A 9977-nucleotide genomic window follows, 5' to 3' on the forward strand; every position below is an offset into this window, starting at 1 on the left:
ATAGATGGTCCGGATAATGTGCTATAAAATTGACAATTTTTTAGAGTTTGAAATTCATTTTATTTTTTAAACTTAAAAGTTGGAATTAATAAATTTGGGGCTTTCCCTTCACTAAAATTACATTTTCAAGTAGGATTTTGAAGTGTCTATATAAAGCTAAAGCCTTGTAGATAATGGATCAATTTCTAACATTTTCTCCACCTTCTACTTTTTAAGAAATATTGAAGTACATACAATCAAAAAATTGCAGGATTCGATCGTCATTGTTTGGTTGTGGCATGCAATGTTAATGCTATTCCTATGGTTTAACATCCTTTAAAAGAGATTGTCTCCAAAGATAGATTGTCTCCAAAGATATCATTTATTTTTTGTATATAGAGAAGATAATCATCATCCCTTAAATTTTAAAATGGGTGGTGGTATTTTTTGTATTTAGAGAAGATAATCATCATTGTCCCTTAAATTTTAAAATGGGTGGTAGTAAGGGTGCCATCGAATAGAAGCAAAGTTTCAAAAAGACAAAAAAAAATATTGGATTTCGTGACTCACCCAAAGCCATCCAATCTGACATCTAATGAGTGAAAATGATTATGTCATTCATATACAAAAGATAAATGGTACTCTTTGCAGACAATCCGCTTTTAAAATTTGTCAGCTGATTACATCTTCACACAATTTAGATGCGGATAATCATTATTTTTTCCGGTTCCATCATAGATAGTGAAAATCATATAAACATACTTGGATTATTTCACATGGACATGCCTGACGACATGCATGCCTAGCATATTTTTTTTGGAAGGAAAAATTAGACAGTTTATATTCAATCTTGAGGCATTATTGTTTCAAGCACACAGAATGCAGTATAGAAATTCTTTAACCGATTATATACCATACGGGTTGAAGAGGTTGCAATACATAAATTCTTTAATCGATTAGAGCAGGTTGAAGGAATTATGCCCCAAAATTTCGAAAATAAGATCATGTTTAATTTCTGGAAGACTTGGTTTTGGAAACTGTATCTTCCGATACTATAGCACTTCATGCGTCTTTCAAAAATCAAACTGTCCTAAAAATCCTTCATATTGGGTTCTGTCAGAGGGAATTAATGAACAGTATACTCCCTAGGGGGTTATTAAAGCTTTAAACCTAACGAATTTGGAAACCTGCCCAAATTTTGTACCACAACGAATGAAATTGTCATATTTATCATGCTGAGAGTTAGGCAAACATTTATGTGAAAATTGATTGAAATACGAAAACCACGTGACATGGGCTAAAGCTAAATCCATTTCCCAGGTAAACTTCAAATAGATGCGACCCTTTAAAACTGATAATTAAGTAACCGTTTTCATGGTTGTCACAGAGAATAGTATGGGATTATGACATTGGATCACCCCAATATCAGTATATAAAACCTTTCAATAGAAGGAATTATTAGTCATATTTCACCCCCATTTCCAAATAAACACCAGTTCGTTGATCAATACCAATAAAGAATTAGGATTGAGGCGCACAAAATGAAACCGTGGTAAGAATAGGCCCCCACGGGAAATTTACAATACAAATATTCGCATTAAAAAACAAATGACGCCCAAGTTTGGGCTGATTGCCCCCAATTACATCCAGATTGTCTCATAAAATTCTCTAGAAATTCTGGGGGGATGGGAAATCTTTATTGCCTGTTTCCCTTAGAGCAAAACCCAGAGAGAGAGAGAGAGAGCAAAACCCAGAGTGAGCGAGAGACAAAAAAGACGAAAGATGAATAGGAGTCACAAATGTAAACATCAAATTTCTGCTACCTCTAAGCAAAATGAATCAGGGCTTGAGAGCAAGCGCCAACCCCAACCTGGGAGTCTTGTCCATGGACTTGGTATCGAACTCCCCAGAAAGAGTGAGTACTGATTTGGGCTTGAGCTCATGTTGCAGAAGGGCCCCAAGCTTTCCATGGTTGTTGAGGCGAGCCTTCACAGTGGTTAATGGGTCGACCTTATAAGCACCTCCTACAGTGATTGTGTTCTCATTAGTGGAGAACTTCCTTGACAACTCGGCCACAATTGAACTTGCATTGAACTTATCAAAAGTGTGCATGTATGACACCTTGAAATTGTCACCCTTGTCAGCCCTGAAAACCATTCCACAAAATAAATACCGGCAGTTGGGAAACCGAAAGCAAAAGATTCAACACATGCAACATGAAAACAGAAGAAGAAGAGGTGCGATATTGGATTTAAGAGTGACAACCCAGAAACCAAAGCATAAGAGAACAATAACCAAAGAAAACAAAAAAGACCATAAATTTTGAATTAAAGCAGAGTAGAAAGAGAACAGTGATAAAGTAATACTATGCATATGGCTATCATGCCCTAGCGATGGTGTATTTCTATCCATCAAACCATAAAAAATTAGACATGCAATTTCTTTTTACCTACTCTGAAACCTTTGGAATCAAAAGAAATCCTACCCATCAGTGCAAATTAGTTATGAGAAAGTACACATTTGCAAAGACTGTGACCAAAGGTCTATAAAAAGCAAGGGCTAATGTTCTAGAAATATCAACGCCAATGAAGCATTAAATATGCCTCTTGTCTAACATCAGTTCAATGTCAGCCCCTTGCTTTATGCAATATTTCTCCAATGACAAGTGAACTGCACTGAGAGTCAAGGAATATGAAATCCAAAGATTTCAAAGTCTTTGGATGAGGAATGAAGCAGCCCAACCAAGCTGAAAAGGTATCAACCAACAGAATATGCCTCAAGAATATTTAGCTTTTAAATTAAAAAGATACCAATTTCCTCTCTAGTTGTATTTCATAACAGGGGAAGCTAAAACCATGTTCATATACCACACTCCCTCCCACTACATCTATTCATTTATCTATCCATCTTCCGTCTATCGTCTACGCATGCACACATGAATTAGTAGCACATACGAATATAATGTGAATGAGAGAAGAATGTCCTTACAGGATAACAGAAGCACATAGTTCTGGTTTCGTTAGGCTTAAGCCAGCATTATATTTGGTCATAGCATTGGAGGTAGTGTTGAAGCCTGCCTCTACCCCGATGGCAAAACCTTGAGTGCCAATCGTACCAGTAAGATCAACCGTTGGAGATCCATTAAGGCCAACAATTGAGCTGAAACCAGCGTGATCATGGAAGTATTGCACCTCTAGCTTCAAAACCCCAAAAAACAGGAATTACACTTCTGTTTATAGCCTGACACTTTGGCAACTTGTGCAAACATGCTTGCTTATATTCAAAATTGATATCAGTAAAAGATGACGTGCTTTAGTACCTTTCCAGAGTTGTGATCAGGCAGCTTAAAAGACACAATGGCCTTTGTGGATGGCAGGATTTCAGAGATGGTAAATGTTGTCAAGATCTGCAGAAAAGATGTCAGACAATGGAACAATGAAGAACTAAAGTTTTTTACTTTTTTTCTCTCGCCCTTTTGTTTAATTTGGTTTATCTGTTGAAAGAAAAAGAAAAATGAGTCCAAAAGACAAGTAGGAAAAATTCCCTTACGGAGGTGAAAAACCTCAACTAAGTAAAATCCTCCTCAGTGACCCCCATATTTTCTTGGCCATGAAATGTTTTTTTTCCTAAAAGCATGACATACTACGAATACTCATGATCGAAGCTTTAGAATTTACAATCTTACATTGGATTCTGTGTCGACTTTGAGGTCAACAATGGTGCTTTTGTGTTTGTACTGAACAGCAATGTCACCACATGATATTCCCCCCTTCTTCACCGCCGTTGAAGTGATGCCCTGTAAATACAATCCACAATCAGCAATCATCATATCTGAAGAGAACACAATAAGGACATTCAAATTGAAGAGAGATATGGCAGAATGCAGCAGCTACTTTACCGAATCATCACTAATATGTATGTAAATGCAGCAAAAGAAAGAAGAGGGACACATGCATTTCATTTTTTTAAAAAAAGTCAGCCCACACAAATCCAAAGTGAGCTGAATGATATAAGGGCCTGAGAATTATGCAGACCAGTATGACAAAGAACAAAACAAGTCTCAAGCTTTTCAGCATTCATCATCTCTCAGATGCAAAGCAAAACTGGACACATTCAGTAACTCCAGCAGATTCAATAAGTTGGTACCAGATAAAAAAAAACCCATGAATTAAAAACCACATCAAGTAAGCACATGAGTCATCATATACAATAGCAAAATTTTGTAGCCGCACTAAGAAAAATACTTCTGATTGTTTTTATCTATTCTACACTAAATATGACATGCAATCTCATGTCTAATAAAGTATTTCCTTTCATTTGGGCATATACATAAAAAAATACATATGCAATTCATATAGGAGTTCCCATGCACATATAAACATGTATGTGTTCATGTGTGTGACTGCCTGCCAAGCAATCCCAATCATACCATATGAAAAATATTCATTTGCACATGTAAAAGGCTCCTGGTCGGACAAACTCAACTACTCAAACCCATTTATTAGCCTAAGGCCTGCTTAGTGCTGCTAATCCATGGCCAATTAAATGCAAATCATCATCATCATCATCATCATCCCAAACTTATCCCAATTATTTGGGGTCAGCTGCGTGACTCTCGTTCCTCCATTCTTTTCTATCAAGGGTCATACCCTCAGTAAGACCAAAAGTCGCCATATCTTTTCTCACTACTTCTATTTATGTCCTTTTGGTCACTCCCCTTGCCCTTTAAGAGCTTTCCACTTGATCCAAATCATACCTCCTAACTGGTGCACTATTAGGTCTACGCTACATATGGCCTGCCCACCTAAGTTTACTTTTCCTCATCTTATCGCTTATTGAAGCCACACCTAAGTTCCCTAGTATGCATTCATTTTGGATTCTAACGTTACTTGTCTTGCCACTCATCCATCTCAACATCCTCATCTCAGTTATGCTCATCCTATAGATATGTTGTTTCTTGACCATCCAACATTCTGTCGCATAAAACATGGCTGGTCTTACAGCCATCCTATAGAACTTCCTTTTCAGCCTCAATGATATACAACAATCCCATAAAACTCCGGATGCACATCTCCAGTTCGCCCACCCAGCTCTAATAATCCAAACCTTAAAGTAATAGAAGTTGAGGAAATAACTTACACTCATTTGCAGTAGTCAAAAACTTCACTTAGCACATTACTTCAGTAAAACAAAAATTCAATGCCAATGACTTATTTGAAGCATATTAATTTAGTAAATCTAAAACTCAATCTCAATAACCTGATCAAAGCACTTATGCAATAATAAATCAAACAATGAAACAATAATAAAGACATTCGCGTACTTTCAACGTGACCTAAATTTGCCGCCCCATCCCCCTAACACAACCAGTGAATCATTTTTTTCCATTTATCGTTCAACAAAACAAGCTAGTGTACAAGGGATATCATTGGAATGGACATCTAAGGAACATTTGATTGGCCAAAATTCCAACCATCAATTAAATGATGGCCCAAGGGATTCCCATGCCCCAATTTTATGATGGGTGTTGATGGCCTAAACTGTTAAGAACTAGTGAAATCACATGTCAAACATTTCTTTTACAGTCTCCATTAAAGCGAAATAAATAAAAAGTAATCACAAGTTTGGGCAGCCTAATTGCATGGTTGTTTTCTATTTCAATTAAGTTGCCCCATCTTGTCAATGGCTTATAATACAGCTCAGCATTCAACGGATCAAAGTTACTAAAAATCATGTGTACTACACTTAGATCTCACAATTTCCAATATCGAGTATCGAACTTAAGATCCAATCCTATGCGTGTAAGATATAAAGTTGTTCCATATACTAGTTAATAAATAAATAAAAAAGGAGTCTTTAGATACAATATCGACTTGGTAAGACATATATAATAGGTAGTACATCACCTGACCGACCTAAACCATTATAAACTAATGAAATCACATGCCCATTCCTTCTTTTACAATCTCTAGCCTCTACCTTAGAGAGAATAATAAAGAGTAACAAGTTTGTATAGCCTAATTTCACTTTTTTTTTCTATTTCAATTGAGTTTCTCCATCTTTCTTTTTATCATTAACAAGAAATATCATTTCTAAAATAGAAGTACAATATCAAAATTGAAAACAAAGGTCAAGAGATGTCAAAACATATTAGGTTTCCAACTTTGAAATTGAATCAATATACAGTGATTCTCGATGAACTCCTTCATTGCAAGGGCATCGACCTCTTGGTTAACTTCCTTAGAAATGTAGACACAAATCACATTCCAAGGGTTACAAATATCAAAGATTGCACCAAAAATCATAGTCAACATCCACGAATAGAAATTCTTTATCGGTTCATCTCATGATGTTGAGACAATCCCTTTCTACTACTAACCGCCTTCTTAAGTGGAAGGGAGAGATTTGCAGGCCTATAAGAAATGCACAAGTCTCTGCTAATGTGGAGTCACATGCCCAATGAACCCGATAGCTGTTGAGCTTCCTAACTTCTTCATTTCTTAAAATCCCACTCATATATGTTGGTTCTGGATTATCCCATGAACATCCATCAAAATTTAGCTTTATAGAACCGTCCATTAGAGCAACCTAAACTACCCTGAGTTGAACAATGGCAGACCTGATAAGTAGGGGTGGCAATGGACCCGTACCCAACCCGAGACCCAACAGGTAGACCCGACCCAGGTCTGGGTATGGGTCCAAATTTTAGATCCCCCAAGGGTCCGGTTCAAATCTTGGACCCGAACACTATTCGGGTCCGGGTCCGGGTCCATGTAGACCCGACCCGAATAATTATGATATTTAAATAATATTCAATATATGATATTTACATAATATTTAAATAAATATAACTATACATTTATCGTTATAATATTTAAATAATGCATATATTATATAGCATATTTATGAAAAATATTTAAATATATAGATATTTCTATATATAGATATTTATATTTTTGAGTTTGGTCCGGGTCCAATGACTCTGGACCTGTCAGGTCCAGGTCAAGATCCAAAACCCACAATATATTTTTGGGTCTAGGTCTGGGTCTGTCTGAACCCAACATGTTGCCACCCCTACCAATAAGGCAAGTCCTCTTTTTTTTGAACGCACAATAAGGTCAAAGTCTTCCAATCCTCAACCAAGTCAATGACATTGAAACCTCAGCATTTTGATCAAAACAATGCCCTTGGTATCACCATCTTCCTAATCATCTCCCTAAGGACCAATTTGTGCATCTTTTGATCCCATTCTGCTGTTTCCATTCTGCTGTTTTCAAATGCACCAAGTGATGTCCATAATGCTCAAGCTCCAAAGCACCTTACCCCTATGCACCTCACCTTGACGTCTTCCATAGAAACTGTGGTCATCCATTGCATTACAAAGAGATTAAGAGCATACACCCATATGGTCATAGCATAGCTAAAATGAATAAAGTGGCTTACCATTTGAACCTCAACTAGACATAAAATGCACATAATAGGCATTTGCCTACCCCGCCTTTGAAGGCGGTCAACTGTCAATATAATCCTGTAGCACGCCAACCGTCCAAAAGCTAAAACAAGGGGTAAACATGTTCCAAACAACCCGTAAACGAGATAAGTGGCCAACAGAGCTTCTAGTCAAGAGTTTACAAACATGTCCATCAGAATATTTAAGGGGTCAAACTTCTAAGAAACCATATTTACTATTAGATCCCACAAATTTCAGTATCAAGTATCAAGCTTAAGTTTCAACGCCACGTATGCAATCAACAGAGGCAGACCATAATCTAAATTTAATGAATAAACCACATAAAGGCATCAATCACATGAAATTCACAAATAGAATGCCTGAACTCATGATTCAAAGCTATCGCCATTTGATCCTTACATTTCCTTATTCTCGCATCAGAAAAACTAAGACTAGGGGTATTCTGAAACTTAAGACATCCAAAATAAAATTCCAACTACAGATCAATGCCGCATACCACAAATATCCTAGGAAATCCATGAATCAAAAGTATTTTTAAAGAAAGTATGACTAATGGAAACAAACTAATGGAAACACAAAAATAGATATATGCAAAAATACAAAACTAAACCAGTTTCAAATAATGCAACCCACAACCCACAGCCACAGGTAAAGCAATATGTGATCTGATTTTCCTGTAACCATCATAATCATCATCAAACATATCAACATAGTCCCGAGGTGAGCAAAACACATATAATAAACAGCATACAATAATTCAACAACACAAAACCCTAAAATATCACGAATAACAATCTCGCATCAATCTCCTTCCATTGCAACCAAAATGTAAGCACTCTTTTGAACTAAAAATAAGATCTAAATCCTTACCACTCCAACCTCACTGAAGGTAGAGAGGGTGAACTTCTGATCATAGCTGTAATCCTTCGTGAGAAGATCTGCAATGAACACGAAATAGGGGAAAATTACCAAGATGAAACCCAAACTCCATCAAAAAAAACAGGATCATTTTGATCTCAACCTACAAAAAACAGGATCATTTTGATCTCAACCTACAAAACTACCAACATATCCAGTGAAAAGAAATACCTCTGGCCTTCTTCCCAATATCAGAGAAGAGCCCAGGTCCTCTAATCATCCTTCTAGCGTATTGAAAAACTAGGGTTCGTAGTTGCAGAAAAATGGGGAGCTTCACAAACCCCAGCTACACAGAAAATGGGAGAAAAAAAAAAATTACCATGACTTATATATACACGTGGAAAATGTATCGTCCAGAGTGCAATATGAGTAAATTATACACTTGACGTGTATTGAATGCTGGCTTGTAGAAGGCTATTAGGGACGTTTTGTGAGAAATGAACGGTGATGCTGCTAGATAAATGAAAAATGAAAAAGATAAAAACAAAAACTTATGAAGCTGCTAATTCCCTTAAGTGCAGCTAATTAAGATTAACAAGTTTTCACCGAACTGTTAATCATATGTAATGAATTAAACATGTCATTAGTTCACTAATGACTTATATAATAGGATATTATCTAAGCATTCCCACAATTTACAAAGAATCCAAACACAGTACTGGGTTTTCCCTCCAGTGACACTGGTTTTTCTTTCAAAAAATATATCTTATTAAAGCTCAAAAATTGATCCATGTATATGGCATTGCTTCATGTTAACTACATGGAATTTCACATATACCTCAATATAGCTTTTGTACCATTATTGAAAAAGTGAATTTTCGAGAGAATAAGGGTTTGATAAGCTATATTTCCAATAACTCCCACTTGCCCTGAAAGCCCTTTAACATCTTGTACATGGCATTGCCTCATGCTTACTACGTGAGATTTTCATATACCCAACCAGTGTAGTCATATACCACTTTTAGATTTTCTGACCTCAACAGCCTTATATATGGTATTGCATCATGCTACTTGCATGGGATTTCACATATCCCTAGTAATGTGGTCATACACCACACTCAGATTTCTTGACCTCAACAACTTTATAGATGGCATTGACTCATACTTCCATATGGGATTTCACATATACCCTGCCAATGTAGTCAAACACCACACTTGGATTTCTTGATCTCAATGGTTTTATATACGGCATTGCCTCATACTACCTGCATGGGATTTCTCATATACTTTACCAGAGTGATCATACACCACACTTAGATTTCCTAGCGTCAATAACATTGTATATGATATTGCATCATCCTACTTATATGGGATTTCACATATACCCTGCTAATGTGGTCAAACACCGTACTTGGATTTCTTGGGCTTAATGGTTTTGTATATGGTATTGCCTCATGATACCTGCATGGCATTTCTCATATACGTTACCAATGTAGTCATACACTATACTTAAATATCTTGGTCTCAATAACTTTATATATGGTATTGCCTCATGCTACTTGCATGAGATTTCACATATACCATGTCAATGTGGTCAAACACTACACTTGGATTTCTTAGCCTCAATGGTTTTGCATATGGCATTCTCGCATGCTAATTGCATGGGATT

General features: G+C 36.5%; 1 protein-coding gene across 1 annotated transcript; it reads right to left on the minus strand.

The window, feature by feature from the left end:
- Positions 1–1518: 1518 nt before the first annotated feature.
- On the minus strand, positions 1519–8769 carry VDAC2 (voltage dependent anion channel 2). The gene is made up of 6 exons (XM_006841019.4): positions 8540–8769; positions 8321–8388; positions 3665–3775; positions 3299–3385; positions 2968–3176; positions 1519–2125 (listed from the first exon to the last, which is right to left on the minus strand). The coding sequence occupies exons 1-6, from the start codon at positions 8586–8588 to the stop codon at positions 1819–1821; spliced, it is 831 nt and encodes a 276-aa protein (XP_006841082.1). The 5' UTR covers positions 8589–8769; the 3' UTR covers positions 1519–1818.
- Positions 8770–9977: the final 1208 nt, after the last annotated feature.

This window comes from Amborella trichopoda, chromosome 12 (genome assembly GCF_054954075.1).
Source record: "Amborella trichopoda isolate Santa Cruz 75 chromosome 12, AtrichopodaSantaCruz75HAP2 v2.0, whole genome shotgun sequence".
Lineage (NCBI taxonomy): Eukaryota > Viridiplantae > Streptophyta > Magnoliopsida > Amborellales > Amborellaceae > Amborella > Amborella trichopoda.

Coding starts and splice junctions, on each gene's coding strand:
- VDAC2 (XM_006841019.4), bottom strand. CDS start 8,588: ATGATTAGAGGACCTGGGCTCTTCTCTGATATTGGGAAGAAGGCCAGA. Junction 8,389..8,539: donor TATTGGGAAGAAGGCCAGAG/GTATTTCTTTTC, acceptor TGTTCATTGCAG/ATCTTCTCACGAAGGATTAC. Junction 3,386..3,664: donor AAGTCGACACAGAATCCAAT/GTAAGATTGTAA, acceptor TCTTTTCTGCAG/ATCTTGACAACATTTACCAT.